Genomic DNA, 17991 nt, shown 5'->3' on the forward strand with positions numbered 1-17991 from the left:
CTAATGAACGATCATCAGTCGGGTCCAGTCTTTCCTTATGTGCCTTAAAGATAGCTGTGTGGCCATGCCCTAGCGTCACAGCCCTGCGAGGGAGGCCCCTGCCCCATTCAAACAAGAAAACGGACAGCCGCTGACAGCACATCAGAGCCGCACACCATCAGGAATCCCAGCAGAGCTTCCATTGCTTCTGGAGCAGCAGGTCTCCCGCAGTGCATCACGCTGCAGAGGGGCCTGCCTCTTGGGAAGAACAGGTTATGCCCCTCAAACATAGACTCCCCAGACCAAAGCTTTCCTTCCCCATCCCCACGCCAGCACAGCCTCCCAAATTAAAGCTTTCCTGTTCCCCCTCCCCGTCCTCAAAACAATCGTCTTCTCCAAGCAGCCATCCTGCTTCCACTCTGGTGGGGAAAGGTTCCCTTCAGTAGGACACTGAGGGGGAAGCCAGGACTCTGGCAATCGACCTCACCAGATGGACCAGAGATTGGATCATTTACTTGACGCACAGACTCTGGTCATGGGGAACAGCTGTGCAGTAGGGGGGTTCTCCTAGTCTGCACCCAGCCTCGTGGTTCTGCCTATCTGTCACTTCTTCTCTTGACACACAAACAATTCTTTCATCACCGGAAGATTTTCTATTACTAGCTGGCCAGTTCTGCTTTTTGCTCCAGGTCTCCCCTCGTTTCAGTTCATGATCAGGGAGGGTCTGGGCAGCAGCAGAATCGAGTCCACTGGAAACATGGGCCCCACCACCAACTCCGAGGTAAGTGTCTTCCGAAGCTCATTTTACTGTCTGTAAATGTGTCATAGGCTGCGGGTCTGTGACACAATGTGCCCCATGTGCATGCCCTACATGCTAGTGTGATCTTTGTACAAGGCATGTCTTGTAAGACGCCATTTCAAGACTCATAATTTGCTGGTCAATATTGTCCAGACAAAATGTGTGTGGCAACCTTGGATGTGAAATGAAAAGATTTCCCTGTATGATGTTATACCTTGACTTTAGCAAAGCTTTTGATACGGTCTCCCACAGTATTCTTATCAGCAAGTTACAGATGTGTGGGTTGGATGAATGGACAATAGGATGGATAGAAAGCAGGCTAGATCATCGGGCTCAACAGGTAGTGATCAATGGCTCCATGTCTAGCTGGCAGCCAGTCACAAGCGGAGAGCCCCAGGGATCGGTCCTGGGGCCGGTTTTGTTCAACATCTTCATTAATGATCGGGAGGATGGAGTGGATGCACCCTTAGCAAGTTTGCAGATGACACTGAGCTGGGGAGAGTGGTAGATACAGAGTGACCTAAACAAATTGGAGGATTGAGCCAAAAGAAATCTGCTGAGGTTCAACAAGGACAAGTGCAGAGTCCTGCACTTAGGACGGAAGAATCCCATGCACAGCTACAGACTGGGACCGACGGGCTAGGCAGCAGTTCTGCAGAAAAGGACCTGGGAGTAACAGTGGATAAGAAGCTGGATAGGAGTCAGCAGTGTGCCCTAGTTGCCAGGAAGGTTAATAGCATATTGGGCTGCATTAGTAGCAGCATTGCCAGCAGATGGAGGGCAGTGATTATTCCCCTCTATTCGGCACTTTGAGGCTGCATTTGGAGTATTATGTCCAGTTTTGGGCCCCCCACTACAAAAAGGATGTGGACAAGTTGGAGAGAGTCCAGCGGAGGGCAACAAAAAATATTAGGGGGCTGGAGCACAGGACTTATGGGGAGAGGCTGAGGAAACTGGGCTTGTTTAGTCTGCAGAAGAGAAGAGTGAGGGGGGATTTGATAGCAGCCTGCGACTACCTGAAAGGGGGTTCCAGGGAGGATGGGGCTAGGCTGTTCTCAGTGGTAGTAGATGGCAGAACCAGGAGCAATGGTCTCAAGTTGCAGTGGGGTTGGTCTAGGTTGGATATTAGGAAAATGTTTTTCACTAGGAGGGTGGTGAAGCACTGGAATGGGTTACTAGGGAGGTGGTGGAATCTCCATCTTTAGAGATTTTTAAGCAGCAGCTTGACAAAGCCCTGGCTGGGATGATTTAGTTGAGGTTAGTCCTGCTTTGAGCAGGGGGTGGGACTAGATACCTCCTGAGGTCCCTTCCAACTCTAATCTTCTATGAGTCTGTGATGGTATTAACACATGTTCCAAACTGAGGTTGGCAAACAAGTCTGTCTCAAACAAAGGAACGTGTGCTCTGCTTAATTTGCATATAAGTATTAGGGTCATCAAGCACAAGGGGAGTTCAAACAGGTGAGAAAACCAGCAGAGAATATCCTTAAATATGGACACTTTCTCCTGAATCTCAGCTGGAAATGTTTTCCAAGAGGGGGGGGGGGGCTGACCCTATAAAAAGGGGGGCAAACACCCCAAAACCCCTCCTACTCCCTCTCTCTCTCTGTCCATCGATTCACTGCATGAGAAAGGACAAAGGAAGCAGTCATTAAACAGAAGAAGAGGTCCTGGCCTGAGACTTTTGGACAGTAAGAGTGTTGAGAACATGTGGTGAGAACAACGTGGCTTTGAATTGAACAGTTCGTTACGCTAGGCATTAGTTGCATTTTACCTTTATTTTTCTTGTACCTGTTTCTGACTTTTATGCCTCGTTACTTGTATTCCCTTAAAGTCTCCCTCTTTATACTTAATAAACTTCTTTGACAGTTTTATCTAATCCAGTGGGTTTCAATTGAAGTGTCTGAAAAACTATTTGAAATAATAAGCTGGCATATTATTTTCTTAAAGAAATAATGGACTTGACATACTTGAAGTGTCCAGGAGAGGGCTGGCAGGCCAGGACACATATTTCTGAAGAGAAAACTAAGAGTAGGAATGAGCTGGGGTCACTGCAGCATAACCCGGCCTGGTGAGAGGCAAAGGACAGCTGGCGGCTGCAGCACACACAGACCTAGCTGGGCGTGACTGGCGCCTGGAGGCTGTTCGGGAACTGCAGCAGCAAAGCTGTGTGAAGGGCCCCAGGTCAGAAGGCAGCAGTGACACAGCTACTCACCAGTCTGGGCTGCCCCTTGGGCATGTGCCAGGGTCCCTGGCAGAGAACACTGGGACCCCAGGTATCATTTCTGTAACAGGCGCTAATGAAATCCACCTCGGAGCTCAGACAGTGCCATGGGGCAGGGCCCTGGAGACCAGACTTAGATCCTTGGGGCAAAGCAAATTGTGCAGATGGGCTGGAGCCCACTTACATTCTTTCTTCACACCCTGCCCTGGTGGGCTTCATAGGAAGTGAAGGCGCTTTCCTGCCCATCAGCAAATGAGACCGTACATCACTCATTTGAGACTGATAAAGAAAGCGATTGGCAGGGGGAGCTCGTGGCCACCGCTGGCAGCTGGGCTGAGAAGGCGACAGCTGTGCACTGCGAAGCCAGAAGCAGTGCGCCAAGCTCCAGGGCTGTTTAAACAGGGCGATAACATGTGCAAACAAGCAACTAGAAACACACCAAGTTTCCTTCCCCGTTCGAAGCAGCATGAAGGAAGAGCAGCTGTTCCCTTGGGTGGTTCTTGCCTGCCACCGTGTCAGCAGCACATGCACCCAAGGTAAAACTTTCACCAGCTCCATTTTCAAAGGTTTTCAATCCCCAGATCTCTTTTGAAAATGGGATTTAGGAGCCGAAGTCACTCTGGAACTTCTGGAACTTTTACCCAGTGTGGCTCCTACAGGGACCCTGCGGGGCCTGGGACCCCGTCGTGCGGGGGTCTGTACACGAGTCCCGGCCCCCAAATGCTGAGGTGCCTGATGGGGGAAGCCAAGGGAACAAGGAGACCCTGGTGCTGTTTGATCATGAACGCTGCCAGAGGTTCAAATCATTCTCATTGGCCCTCAGACCACTCGCCAGAGACACTAAACGGCTCTACAGAGAGTCCCACCCCACCCGGCTCAGGGCACGTAACCAGCATGTCGAATCCCCCCTCCTGATGGCCACGCAGGCACCCCCAGAAAGGCTATGGGTGGCAGGTAAACTGGCGTCTCTCTCTGGGATCCCCTCTAACCGCTCCTCTCTGTCTCTCTCCCTCCCAGGACTACCCCAGCTACCCTGACATCAGAGAGGACACGGCTCCTTGCCGGCAGGACGCAGTCGGCAAGTTCGGACAATACTTCGTCCCCCCAGTCTTCGCCCTGGTCTTCGTGGTGGGGCTGGCAGGGAACGGGCTGGTGCTGGTGGTGCTGGGTGGGCGGCGATGCCCCTGGCACCTGGCCGACCGGTATCTCTTCCAGCTGGCGCTGGCTGACGTATTGCTGGTGCTGGGGCTGCCCTTCTGGGCCACGCAGTTCGCCCACGGCTGGGTGTTCGGGGAGGTGCTCTGCAAACTGGTGGGGGCGCTGTCAACAATCAACAGCTACAGCAGCATGCTGCTTCTGGCCGGCATCAGCATCGACCGCTACCTGGCCATCGTGCACGCCGTGCAGCTGTACCGGCGCCTGCGAGCCCTGCACCTCCACCTGGCCTGCACCCTGCTCTGGGCCGCCTGCCTGGCCCTCTCTGCCCCAGAGCTGCACTTCCGCACCGTGGCCTTCCTGCCCCAGGCCCACGCCTCCATCTGCCACCAGGGCTTCGAGGCCCAAGAGGCCCAGGCCTGGCGGGTGGGGCTGCGCCTCACCTCCTTCTGCCTAGGCTTCCTGCTACCACTGCTGGTGATGCTCTTCTGCTACGGCCGCATTGTCTGCACGCTGCACGGGGCCCAGCTGCTGGCCAGGCACCGCTCGCTGCGGCTGGTGCTGCTGCTGCTGGCTCTCTTCATGCTGTGCTGGGCCCCCTTCCACGCCCTCCTGCTGCTGGACAGCCTGCAGCGCCTGGGCTACGTCAGCCGCCGCTGCGCCCTGGAGCAGGCGCTGGACTTCGGGCTGCTGGTGACCGAGGGGCTGGGCCTGCTGCACTGCTGCCTCAACCCCCTGGTCTACGCCTTCGCGGGCGTCAAGTTCCGCAGGGAGCTCTCCAAGCTGTGCTGGAGGGGCCAGCGCCGGCACCAGAGCCTAGGACAGAACCTCTCCACCCGGGAGCAGAGCCACCGTGGAGGGGGAACCTCCGTGCCCAGCACCCCAGAGGGGGACACAGAGCACGGCTACTCAGCCATGCTGTGAGTGGCTGGGGACAGTGCGCGCCTGCTGCAAGACGCTGCTTGGGACGAAGCCTATCCGGGGAGGACACTGCACCCCCATGCATTGCACCCGGCCAGACTCCCGTCCCTCCCTCCCAGGACCGCTAGAACTGGCTCCTGCACTGAGACACCCTTTTGTCTGTGGTTCCCACCCACCCCCCACCAGCCCAGGGGCGACAGGCACCGTCCGAGGAAGGACGACTGGTGTTGCAACAGCCCCCGGCTGGTTACAAAATGCTGAAGATGCAACATCCTGCCCTGCTGCACATTCGCCTGAGCCCGTGAAAGCCACTGAGAACGATCCTCCCGGGCTCATCTGTCTGCCTGGCCTCCGCACTGGCACCCGCTGCCAAGGGCCCAAACCCAGCGGGCACCGAACACCAATTCCATCGGCCAGGTCCTCGCACTGACGGCTCCGGCGTCAGCTGCACACACGAGCCATCCAGAGCCTGCCCCGGGAGGACAGCTCAGGCACCAAGCCAGGGGCCCAGCAACTCTGGCTGCGGCAGGCTAATCTTAGAAACTCAGAGCACGGGAACACCCAGACGTGGCCGTGCCCTGGGACACAGTGCGGCAGCAGCTCTGCCCATGCGGCAGGACCCCAAGCGGCCTGGCTGCAACGCTCCTGTACGGCCCAGGGGCAGCCCTGGGACTCTGCATGACACCGGCCGCGCACACCCCATCAGTCCAATTCCAGCCAGCACCCCCGGCCCACACAGCGCAGAGCGTGGCTTGCTACCACGCTGAAGACAGACTCACTGTGCTGGAGCCCAGCAGCCTAGTCCCAGCACCCATGGCGGGAGCTGGACTGGACGACCGCAATGGGCCCTGCAAGCCGAGTTTCCTGGAAGGAGCCGCAAGCAGAGGCGAGGCCTGCGCATTAAGTGTCCACAGTCACGTGTGTCAGTGCCAGAGACAGCGAGACCCCAGCCCCTCCTGCCCTGCACCTGGCAGCTGAGCCCGGGCATCGCCAGCTGCCCGCGCAGGGGTCGCTGCTAGCCGGGCAGCCCCCGGCGCATTCCCTGCGAGTACAGCGTGTGCTTGCTGCCCCAGCGCCCGCCCGGGGGTATCCACATGCAGACTCAGCCACGTCACTGCACAGCAGCGCCCTGACCCGGGGAAGAGCTTCCTGGCCCTGCCGCAAAGCACATGTTCACGAGGCCCCGTAGGGATACGTGGGCACTGGGCCCCAGGCTGTGCTGGTCCTGCATCTGCTTCTCAGACTGTCCAGTGCCCAGGGGAGTGCAACCCAGCGAGCGAGTCTGGGGGAGCCCTGCAGCTGCAGGCGTGTCTGTACTGGAGCCCTGGTTAGTTACGCTGGGAGTGATGCCTAGAGGGCGCCCCACAGAGCTCCAGCCTTTCCCTCTGCAGCAAGACGAGGACTCTCCCTGGCCCAGTCCAGATCTCAGCCACAGCCCGCCCCAGCCAGCCTGCGGGCTCTCTGCCTCCTAGCCCCCCTCCACTGCCCCTCCCCCCATCCCTTGCTGCCTCTCCGCCCTCCGTCTCCCAGGGGTGCAGAGCAGTAGTTGGGCTGGGGCACAGGCCAGGCTCAGGGAGATTTGCTGACTTCAGAGAGGCCAGGTAGGTTGAGATTCTTGGATGAAGAAACTCCCAGTAGCTCTGTGAACATTGGCACTGTCCTGTCCTCCGGCAGGTCCCACATAACCCTGAGAACCCAGCCAGCTGCCCTGTGCCCAGGGAGCGACCCAGCTGCGTTTGCACTCACACACCTGCCTTGGCCTGAGACCCACTTCACTGCATTAGGGGACGTGGTCACAATGGGCCTGAGAATCCCGGGGGTGTGGAACCCCCCTGCCAGGGGAGCGGGAGACAGGGACAGGGCTTGCCCGGGGTCAGCCGGCTAACGGGGGGCGCGCAGGAGCACAGCGCAGCTCTGCACCCCACAGCACAGGGGCCTCGGAGCGAGAGACCGCAGCACCCCAAAGCCGGGGCTGGGAGAGGGACGGGGGATTGCAACCGAGATCGGGAAGGAGCCAGAGAGTCCATGAGCCAAAAACGAGGGATTTAGAGGCACCAACAAACCCCACAATCATCCACAGGACCCATGTGAAACGGCAACACGTTCCAGTCGCCCTCTCCCCACAGCCGCCACGGAGCCGGGCCCGCCCGCCGCCCGCCCAGCGATGCTTCAGGAGCTCCTGGCAGCTAGGGCCGCAGGGCACTCGGCTCACAAGGTGGCAGTCACAGATCCAGCCCCTCGGCCCCTCCCGCCAGCTGGGGGCCTGGCGCGTCTCGCCTCAGCCGCAATCGCCTCTGAGAGTCAGGCCCAGGGATCGGCTGGGGCCCAACCCCGTAAACCAGGCCCCGGGACCTGGGTTCTCGGCGGGGCTTGTACCGGCCCATCAGCACATGTGGGAAAGCCAGGCCGCGAAGCAGACCTCTCCACGCCTGAATAATGCCTCCTCAGTGGCTAGCTTTATAACCAGGGACGGGCCCGTCCCCAGCCTCACCGCAGCGCCTGCAGCCGGGCCAAAGGCCCAAAGCTCTGCATGGACTCAGGTCTCCCCGCCCGTCGTTCAGACACCTGCCCCAGCTGCAAATTCCAGAGCAGCGGCAGCAATGCAGGACAGCACCAACGCAGCCTGGCCTATAGACGGCGCTGATGGACATCCCTGCCATCACAGCCCACCCTCCATTTCCCCACTCCCCCATCCCTCCCCACGCCCCGACCCCCCCAATCTACTCATCCCAGCCACCGCCTCACCCCTGCACAGATACACCCCCTCCACACATGCACACGCACACACACGTGCCTCCCCCAGCCCACTCACCACCGCCATCCCTCCAGCACACACGGAGTCCTGGGATAGGGAGCTCTGCCCCCGCCACGCCCACCTGAGCCAAGTGCCCTGCTCCCCCTGCAGCCCAGCTCCTGTCCCTTAACCCATGGGGCGGAGGGGCACAGAGGGCTGGCACGGCACGGCACGACCCTCATCGCCAACAGCATCACTGGTTTGAAGGCGGGGCTGTAATTCCCGGCCGGGACGGCTCTGCCATGGCATCTGGACCATGGCAGGGCTGTTAGCAGCCGGGGTCGGGCCCCATCACCACCTGCTGTACACACACGAGACAGACCCTCGTCTCTGCAGCCTGTCTGCAGTCAGCAAGTCGCTGTCCCGGCCCGGAGCCCGGTCTGTGCCGGAGGACAGCCGGCTCCCCACTGGCCCAGTGGCACGAGCTCCTGCAGGAAAGGGAGCCGGGAGGAAACAACACGCCGTTCTTACGGCTTCCTTCCGGGGCGCTCTGCGTGCCGCAAGTCGCCTCTCAGGGCCATGGTCTTGCCCGCACACAGGGCTAGCAGCGGCTGTGGCATGGGCTTCTGCAGGAAGGGAGCCGGCAGGCAGCATGGCCCGTCTCATGACTTCCTCCTGCTGCACACGCCAGTCGCCTCTCAAAGCTGATTGGGATTGGCCAGGGAGCCGGGCTCACAGCCATGGCAACCACAGAACACATCTGAGCTCAGAAACGGTACCTCCAGCAGCACCGTGCCCCAGCGCCACGATGGGGTCTTGGGACCAGCGCGGACAGCCGGGGAGAGTGCCCCTTACTGAGATCAAAGCTTGCTCCCGGCCGCCCAGCACCACCTACCACTGGGCCAGGGCAATGAGTCAGCAGTGACTGTGAGGGAGCACGCCCCCAATGAGACCCCAGCCCACTGACTGCAGCCCAGCACCCCTAGCACTGCAGACAGGCATGAGCATCAGCCCTGCCTGAGCAGGGAGAGCCCCGCGCCTGCGCTCCCATCCCACTTCCTAGACGTGCAGACACCCACCACTGTGCCGCTCTCCTGCTGCATACGGAGGTGCCTAGTACCAGAAAAGTCAATCTGGCAAGTCAGCCACAGCCACACTGCAGCTGTTGTTGATTGCCGAGTCACGGGCTCGTGGGAAAGTGGCATCTGCTGCCACGGAGAAATTCTCAGCAAGCAGATCAGTGCTAAACCCTCTCTAGCAGCGCCCCTATAAATACCACAGGGCTGGGGCCTCCTGTCCCACAGCCGGGGGAGAAGCAGAACAATGTGGATCGTGCTGGCGTTGCTTGGGGTGGCAGGTAAGTATGTTGTACCCAGCGAGGCAGATTGTGGTGACCAGGGGCTGGGACATGGCTGCAAAATACGAGTGAAATTAACCAGGCTCCGGCTAAGGCATAGAATGAAACCAACCGGTCGTTTCCCCAGAAGCTAGGGCATTCGTTCACTGGGGCATCACAGCACCCATGCGAGCCATGAGCGATGCATGACGGGACAGATCCTGTGCGATGTCCTGCCTCTGTCCAGCAGAAGCGCAGACGTGCACTGACTGATATATCATGGGCTAAAGTCTATAGAGATCACATTGCCCATAGGTATCTATCAGTCAGGGTTACGCACGTAAGAGTAATAGAAGAGTAGTTCTGCAACCTCCGCTTGCTGTCGAGCCCTGCTTACTAAAGCTAAGTGTCCGTAACACCGTGCATTTATTGAAGAAAGTTTTGGCTTAAGCAAATATGGAAGCTGTCGAACCCGGGGCAGATGAAAGCTTTACCACAGTACCAGAGAGGGAGTTGCTCTTACAGCCTATCCTGGAATGTCCCTAAGCACAAGGACAAGACATAGGATTGCTCTACCCTCACTGGAGCCAGGAGGTTCCTTCACGCTGCTTGGTCCGTGGAATGCAAGTTTTCAGAACACAGAGCTAAGGGGGACGCCCTGGTACCAGGAAAACAAAATAGAAAGCTGATGAGTTAGACCTAGTTTCAGGTGAGCCTTGTCCTTGTAAACAGGCAGGGTATGAAGAGGTGGCTTTGGGGCGTCACTCTGGAGCACAGGTGGTGTGCCACGCTGACTGAGATGGGCCAGGGACCAGTGTGTATTAAGCCTTTGCCCTCTCCTGTGTTATTGGCTTTCGGCAATAAACCTGACTGCTGCTGGTTGTTTGGTCTCTTGACTCTATTTCCTAACGAACCAAAGGGCAGCCAAGCGGCTATCTATACAATGAACAATCCATGCAGCTAAAGAGGCCCAGAGCCGCGGCCCATTGCCACACAGGACAGAGAGCGCTGCCAAGCCAACTGCGCTATTTCAAATGACCATTACAAAAACGAGACCCCCAATCCAGCAAGTCCCGGTGCCCAAACCCCACGGGATGCCTCACCCGAGAAAGGTTCCACATATGCCCAAGCGTTGGCCTAAGCAGTGAATCCCACTAGCCAACTGGGCATCCTGGACTCGCATGTGCTCAGTCTGCGCCACTGCTGGCAAGTTTAACATGCCTGACAACACATGTTCCCTCCCTTGCAGATTGCAGACAAGGCCCTTTATCTCTGAGAGTTTGCCCCAAATGACGTTGGAGGGTCATTTTCAAGATAAAATTAATTTATTTCTAAGATGGCCCCGTGTCACTGATCAAGGCTGAGATTAGTGCAAAATCCCGAGTTCTGCTCTGTTCAGCCTGCGTGGGATTTAGTCGCCTTCTGCATTTCGCTTGTCTCAGGCAAGTGGAACAAGGCTCAGCAGTTTCATTTCCTGGCCTCTGTCCACATGAGTCAAAGCTCTTGTGGTGCGTTACCAGCACAGCAAGGAAACAGAAAAACCCACGGAGAGATGGCAGCTGTCCCGAGTCTCACATCCAACCCACCTGGAGTGCCGTGAGAGAAAGTCTGCGTGGGTCCGACTGCAGGATTGGGACTGTTGTTCCCATTGGGACTGTTGTCCCCAGTTTTAGGCTCTGTAACGTCCCCACTTACAAAATCTGCACCTGAGGGTTGAACACAATAACAGCAGCAACCACGGTCAGTGATGGGCCACCGGTAGCTCGGCAGCCCCACTGCAGGCACAGCTCCTTCGCCCACATAATCCGCTAACGCTTTCTCCCCACAGCTGCCGCCCCCCGGGGAGTAGACAGAATTGTCGGGGGATACGAGTGCAGCCCCCATTCACAGCCATGGCAGGTCTCCCTTAACGTCGGTTACCATTTCTGTGGCGGATCCCTCATCACGGACCAGTGGGTGGTGTCAGCAGCCCACTGCTGGTACTAGTAAGTGGGGAACTCGGCGTCTGTGTGCATGTCCCTGCGGCGTCCGTGCAGCACCAGGAGGGTGGGAGCAGGCTGGGGCAAGGGGGCTACCCAGAGGGGCTCTGAGCTGCCATTGCTTTCCCAGCCCCGACTCCATGCAGGTGATCCTGGGAGACCACAACATCCAGGTCTTTGAGCACACCGAGCACCTGATGCGCATCGAGACCATCGTGTGGCATCCCAGCTACGACTACCAGACGCTCGACCATGACATCATGCTCATCAAGCTGGCCCACCCCGTCCAGACCGACGCCTACGTCCAGCCCGTTGCACTGCCGACCGCCTGCCCAGCTGCCGGCACTTCCTGTGTGGTGTCGGGCTGGGGCAATATCCTCAGCGACGGTGGTGAGTGCCGCCCTCTCTGCCTGCACAGCTCCCTGGCTGCTCCGCCGCCCTGTCTAATTGTCGCCTGCTGACGCCAGGGCCCAAAAAACTCAGAGTCCAAGCAGACACCGAGAGGCAGTGCTGGGGGTGGACAGCAACCGGGATTTTATACAAGCTGGCCTGGCCTGCCAGACCCCACAGGAGCCCAGGCCATGACCCTAGTGCTGAGCTCAGCCCATCTTGGTGCATCACCGCACCGCACGGACTCTGCCCGGACCTGGCCAGCTGGCGCAGCTGAGATCTGTGTCTGCTGCGGCTGGCTGAGAGCCGGGCGCATGGATTAGCACACAGCACCGCTCCCTACCTGGGAGCACACAGGGCGGTGGGCATAGCCACAGCCTCACACGTGCCCCTTCCCTCACCCCGCAGGGGCCAACCCCATTTCGTAGAAGGGGCTAACTCCGAGCCACTCCCCAGCTGTGGACAAAGCACAGGAGTCCCATCCCAGCCCCGCTCCGACCCACCAGCCCTTCTCCCCTATCAGAGCCAGGAGAGGCCCCAGGAGTGCACATGCCACTTGTGCACTGGGATCCCCCGATCAGTGGTCAGGACCGCGATGGCATCCCGCCAGGAGCGCTGGGCTGCAGCGGGGGAGGAGGCGATGCTGGGCACTGACAGGTTCCCTCTGCCTTTCAGTGTTCAGTCCCTACAACCTGCAGTGCGTCGACATCCCCATCCTCAGCGACGAGGCCTGCGAGCGCTCCTACCCCGGGATGATCACCAGCACCATGCTATGCGCTGGGTACCTGGAGGGAGGCAAGGATGCATGCCAGGTGGGGCTAGCAGCATGTCAGGCTGGCAGAGAAGCCGGGGGAAGGAGGGATCCATGAGCGCAGGGTCTGGGGGGCGCTCGCAGCATACGGGGCTGGGGAGATCGGAGTCTTTAACAGGCTGTTAATTTGCTGGCATCTCTTTCCCCTCAACTTACACACAGGGAGACTCTGGGGGGCCACTGGTCTGCAACAGGGAGCTGCAGGGCATCGTGTCCTGGGGGGTCGGCTGTGCCCAGAAGGATCAACCTGGCGTCTACACCAAAGTCTGCTCCCTGCTGCCCTGGATAGAGAGCACCATGGCTGCCAACTAGTTCAGACACCACAAGGCCCCACGTCTGGGAACATCCCTACTGCACCAGGCCCACACGACAGGAAGAGGGCAGCCATCCCGTGCAAGAGCACTGTAACGCGCAGAAGTGCCGAGATGGCAATAAACCCTTGTGTCCGCACGTCGTTCCCGCTCGTGCCGTGCGCTGGCTCCTGACAATCACAGGCGCAGCTCATTCCTGATCATTAACACAGCAACTAGCCACTTCCAGCTTGTGAGGCCACAAGGGACCTCGGCCGCCCCCCAACAGCACGGGCCAGAGAATCTCTCCCAGCGATGCCTGCTGTCTAGGGAAATGTTCTCCCTCCTTGTGCCCCTTGGTAGCAAATGCTTCTCAGTGCCTGAGCCTGCAATCCAAGTACGCAGACCAGCAGGGTCCCACAGTCACCCCAGTGTGACAGCTCCCCCAGGACAGTGTCTGGCCCCACTCGGGGCGCAGCCAGTCCAGACTCTAGTGCTCGGAGTCTGCCCCCCCCCCCCGGGTCTCCCCACACCAGCGCAGCCGCCTCCTGACTCTGGCCTTGGAGGGTCCAGCCCCCCTGCTCCGCCTGCGCTCCCCCTGTGGGTCCCCTGGATGGGTCCTGGGGAACCCTACACACCCCCAAAGGGCCAGGCAGCCGCCTGCAGGCAGAGGCGATTCCCAGCCCGCAGGGGAGTCGGGGGTTTATTAGTGCTCAGGATCCCAGCGCAGACACACTTTGTTAGCAGCTTAACTAGAAGTTACGGCAGCAACCAACTGGGGGGTCCCGGAGCCCCCTCTCGGGCCCCATTCCCCTCGACTTCTCACGGCTGACTGCCTGTACTCCCAGCCACCAGACAGACCCCACTCTGCCCCCTCGCCCTCCCTCCAGTCCTTTGTCTCTTTCCCGGGCAAGATGTCCCAACCTGTCCTGGCTGGTCGGCCCAGGAGGGCAGAGGGGGGTGCCCGTGCTCTGAGGACTGTGGCTGGAGAAGGCCCAGCCGCCCTCTAGTGCCCTCTGCCAGGATCACACCCAGTACATTCTCCAGTGCTGAGAGCTGCGGGAGCGCGCACGGGCGGGTGAGGAACCCAGTGGTTCTGAGGGTTTGACTCAGGGCCTGCAGGTGCGGAGGGTCGTGCCCTTTCCAGACACAGGGTCGTCGGGTTCTTACTCGTGGTAAACGGGGACGTTCCAAGCCTGGGCCAGGAGGGCAAACGCCAGCGAGGGCTGATTTCTAAACCCTGCGGCACACGCAGCACACGCCTGAACCTCCCCGAGGCGCGCAGAGCTCCCCGCCCAGCGGCCGCGAGCGGCACGGAGCAGCATCCCAGCGCTCGGCTGTGTGGAGACGGGCGAGGGGGACAGTTCGCAGGCAGAGGGGCTGGGAGCTGAGTGGCAGTTTGAACAGGACACAGGTGCCAGCCTGGGGAGGTGAGCAGGTCTCAGCCATTTATAGCCCCAGGGCAAACACTGTCAAGAACTTCAGGGTGAAAACCTGCCCCAAGTTACACATGAAGATCACTGCCTTCCACACTAGCAGCAGCCCTAAATCCAGCCCTCTCTCTCCTGCTTACCACAGATGTGGAAGTGCAACATGTGACCCGGCCATGCCCAGGGCAGTCACCTGAAAATGCCACGGTCAGGGCAGGCTGCAAACGGAGAGCAGATTCCCGCAGCACTGGTGGGACATTGAAGTCAGACTTCCCAACCAGCCACAAACTGCACTTCTGAATCCCCACAGAAGCCAGTCCACAAATACACACAGCCCCTTTACTGCATTGCAGCTCCAGGCTCCCAAATCAGCACTAGGGCCAGTAAAGAGACCAGTTATTTAAACTCTCCGCTCTTTACTACAAAGGCTGCCTCTGACCCCAAATGGTCAGCCACAGCACCAGAGCAATGTAAGTTTGGATCTTACCTAAAATCCCACGCTGCCAGCCAATCCTTCAGTAACTAAACTAAAGATTTATTGTAAAAAGAAAGAAAGAAACCATGAGAGAAATGTTAAAAGACTAGTGCAATCAGATACATACAAATGATTAAAAGTCCATATACATCAGGTTTCTGGAAGACATGTGGAGTTGCAGCTTGTATAGTTCCCTCTGGTTCACATCCAGTACCTGGATGGGTCTGAGTCCTTTGGTTCAGTTGCAGGATGAATTGATCCAGAGGTCGGTGTGTGTCTGCAGCTGGACAGGAACAAAGACAAAATGGATTCCGTGGTTTGATCTTATAAACCCTCTGTCCTGGGCCATGTGGCCTGTGGACTGTCACAAGAACCAAACTGGAGTCCAGAGTCACATGGGCCGATCCTGGTGACTCTTCAGGTGTGCTTGGGCCCCTCCCATCTGTTAGTGTCTCAATGGGCCATCAAGCAGGCTATTGTCTTGCCACCTCTCTGTCTGGGGTGTGTCCCAGCCAGCCCAAATTGACATACAGAAATATCAAACATCCACAGCTTTCCTTGTACATACAATACATGAACCCGAGTATTAGTATCTTACTCAGCACGATATATTCTTTCTAACGGTGCCTGACACGGTGTATCTCGCTTGAATCGTTGATTTCGACATATTCATGTCACACAATGTAGTAAATGCCCCCCCACTCAAGCCAGCCCGTGTGACACCCCCAATGCGAGACTGGTGTAGAAGGGAGTAACCAGAGCTCCTGAATACACCGCAGTCAGCCAGCGTGACACACCAGTTGTTAGTTCATTACACAATCCATCACCTGCACTCACAGCACAGCCCTTTCCTGGCCAAGGCTGACTTTCCAACTCGCTTATCCTAACTCAGGCAGCAAATGCAGCCCAGGGTTTTAGCAAAGAAGCAGGTTAGCGAGTCAGTGGCAGGCTGGGGAAGGTGAGCCAGAGCCTAAGGGAACAAGGACAGCTGGCAGGTCCAGTGCAGGGAGCCCTATGAGATTCAGAGTCAGAAATTGCTAACCCTCTTCCTCCTCCACGTCCCCGCTCCCTGACTTACTAAGTACAGAAGCTTGCAAGCCTGCTCACATGGTGTCTCCGGCTGTAAGTGTCAAATGGGCACAGTCTTCTCGGAGAGCGCTGGCTACATCAGGCCCAGGCGAAGGACGCTGGGGCATGTCTACACTGCAATGGAAGAAGAACCGAGGGGCAGCCTGGGCCAGGTGACCTGCTGCTAGCCCTGTGTCCTGCCAGTGTAGATGCTCAGGTTGGAGCCTGGGCTCTGAGGCCCTCCTCTGACTGCAGCCCAAATGTCCGCACTGCAATTTGATAGCCCCACGAGCCTGAGTCTGGTGCCCTGGGCCAGTTGCCGCCGTGCTCCGGGTCTGTCACTGCAGTGCAGACATACCGATGGATGCCAAGACAGACAGAGCTTGGCCTGCAGTCCCAGCCCAAGCAGACAGGAGGCAAATGGGTAACAATCACCAATTGCTTGGTGCAAACTGTCCTACCATCCCCGCAGCCTCTCCCCACTGATGCTTCTCCCCACAGGGTGCCTGGGTGCAAATTCCCTTCAGAAACCTGAGTGGATGGAGCCCTGTGGGGAGAACACAATAACATAAGAACAGCCAGACTGGGTCAGACCAAGGGTCCGTCCTGTGTCCGACTCTGGCCAATGCCAGATGCTTCAGAGGCAATGAACAGAGCAGGTCATTGGCAAGTGATGCATCCTGTCAGCCAGTCCCACGCAGTGCATGGAGCCGCATCCTGCCCATCTCTGTTAATAGCCATTGATGGACCTATCTGCCAAGAACTTCTCTCTTTCTTTTTTGAGCCCAGTTATACTTTTAGCCTTCACAACATCCCCTGGTAACAAGTTCCACCAGTTGTCTGTGTGTTGTGTGAAGAAATACTTCCTTTGGTTTGTTTTAAACCTGCTGCCTGTTAATTTAATTGGCTGACCCTGGTTCTTGTGTTATGCGAAGGAGTAAATAACACCTCCATATTCACTGTCTCCACACCAGGCATGGTTTTATAGACCTCTATCATATCCCCCATTAGTCGTCTCTTTTCCAAGCTGAAAAGTCCCAGTCTTTTTAATCTCTCCTCATAAGGAAGCTGGGCCATACTCGAATCATTTCTGTTGCTGTTTTTTGCATCTTTTCCAATTCTAATAGATCTTTCTTGAGCTGGGGCGACCAGACAAGCATGCAGCGTTCGAGGTGTGGGCCTGCCATGGCTTCACGCAGTGGCATTTGGATATATTTTGTCTTATCTACCCCTTTCCTAATGGCTCCTAGCATACTCTTAGCTTTTTGACTGCCACTGCCCATTGAGTGGATGTGTTCGGAGAGCGATCCACAGCGACTCCAAGGTTTCTTCCTTGGATAGTAACAGCTAATTTTGATCCTATCATTTGTGTGTGTGGTTGGGATTATGTTTTCCAGTGTGCGCTACTTTGCATTTATCAACAGAGCAAACCATCAGCTCTCAGCAACTTCCCTGACACAGGACCCAGCTCTGAACCAGGGAGACCCAAAACTGAGCAGAGGGGCAATCACACACACACACATCCCATGAGGGGCAAGCATGGCCCACCCAGCCTCGGGAAACACAGAACGCCCAGATCTTCCCTCCCGACTGGCGACAGGGGTAGCTGACACCAAATAAAAAAGGGTTTCGCATGCATGGGAATTCCCGGCCATTACACTCTGCAACCTTCATAGTGCCAGACCTAAAACAAGTAATTCCCTTCGAGAATAAGGATGCCTGGCTTCTGTCCCCGGCTCTGGAAGGAAGAGGAGGTCTAGTAAGTTCAAGTAAGGGACGGGTGTGTGCTGTGAGCCAGGAGTTCTGGCTTCTGTCCCCGGCTCTGGAAGGAGGCTGGGTCTGGTGGGGTGGAGGGGAGCCAGGACCAAAAGTTTCTCTCTGCACCTGTCCTGCTGACTCACCCTGTGGCGCTGGACAAGTCACTGATTGTCTCTTGGGCTCTGCTTCCTGCACAAATAGCCGGAGTGTAAAAGCTTTTCCCCACGACAGCTGCACCAACAGGTCACTCTTCTGCTGCAGCCGGCCTATTGCCCCTGCACCCTGGCCAGCCCGGCGTTTCCCCAAAGCAAGGGGCCACATGACCCACATGGCACATCCCAGCTGCCCCAGCCCCAGTGCACCCACTCACCAATCAGAGCTGAGCAGGAGGAGTATGGCTAGCTACCTAGCCAATCAGAGCTCTGGGGAGGCAGCCTGGCTCTCACACATTGTTGCTATGCAGAATGGCAGCTGTAGGTAGTGTTAGAACCCAGGAGTCCTGGCTCCCAGCCCCCTGCTCTAACCACTAGACACCACTCCCTTCCTACCGCCAGATAGAACCCAGGAGTCCTGGTGCCCAGCCCCCTGCTCTAACCACTAGACCCCACTGCCCTCCCAGCGCCAGATAGAACACAGGAGTCCT

At 57.7% G+C, this 17991-nt stretch overlaps 2 protein-coding genes across 2 annotated transcripts; both read left to right on the forward strand.

The window, feature by feature from the left end:
• The first annotated feature begins 688 nt into the window (after nt 1-688).
• On the forward strand, nt 689-5080 carry LOC137157894 (C-X-C chemokine receptor type 3-2-like). Its single transcript, XM_067555324.1, has 2 exons — nt 689-766; nt 4019-5080. Exons 1-2 carry the CDS (start codon nt 689-691, stop codon nt 5078-5080), a joined length of 1140 nt encoding a protein of 379 aa, XP_067411425.1.
• A 4054-nt stretch (nt 5081-9134) lies between these two features.
• On the forward strand, nt 9135-12639 carry LOC137157895 (serine protease 1-like). Its single transcript, XM_067555325.1, has 5 exons — nt 9135-9168; nt 10976-11132; nt 11257-11516; nt 12192-12328; nt 12490-12639. Exons 1-5 carry the CDS (start codon nt 9135-9137, stop codon nt 12637-12639), a joined length of 738 nt encoding a protein of 245 aa, XP_067411426.1.
• Nucleotides 12640-17991: the final 5352 nt, after the last annotated feature.

The sequence above is a fragment of the Emydura macquarii genome, unplaced genomic scaffold (assembly GCF_026122565.2).
Source record: "Emydura macquarii macquarii isolate MOO-44397 ecotype Brisbane River unplaced genomic scaffold, CSIRO-AGI_Emac_v2 contig_1626, whole genome shotgun sequence".
Taxonomy (NCBI): Eukaryota; Metazoa; Chordata; order Testudines; family Chelidae; genus Emydura; species Emydura macquarii.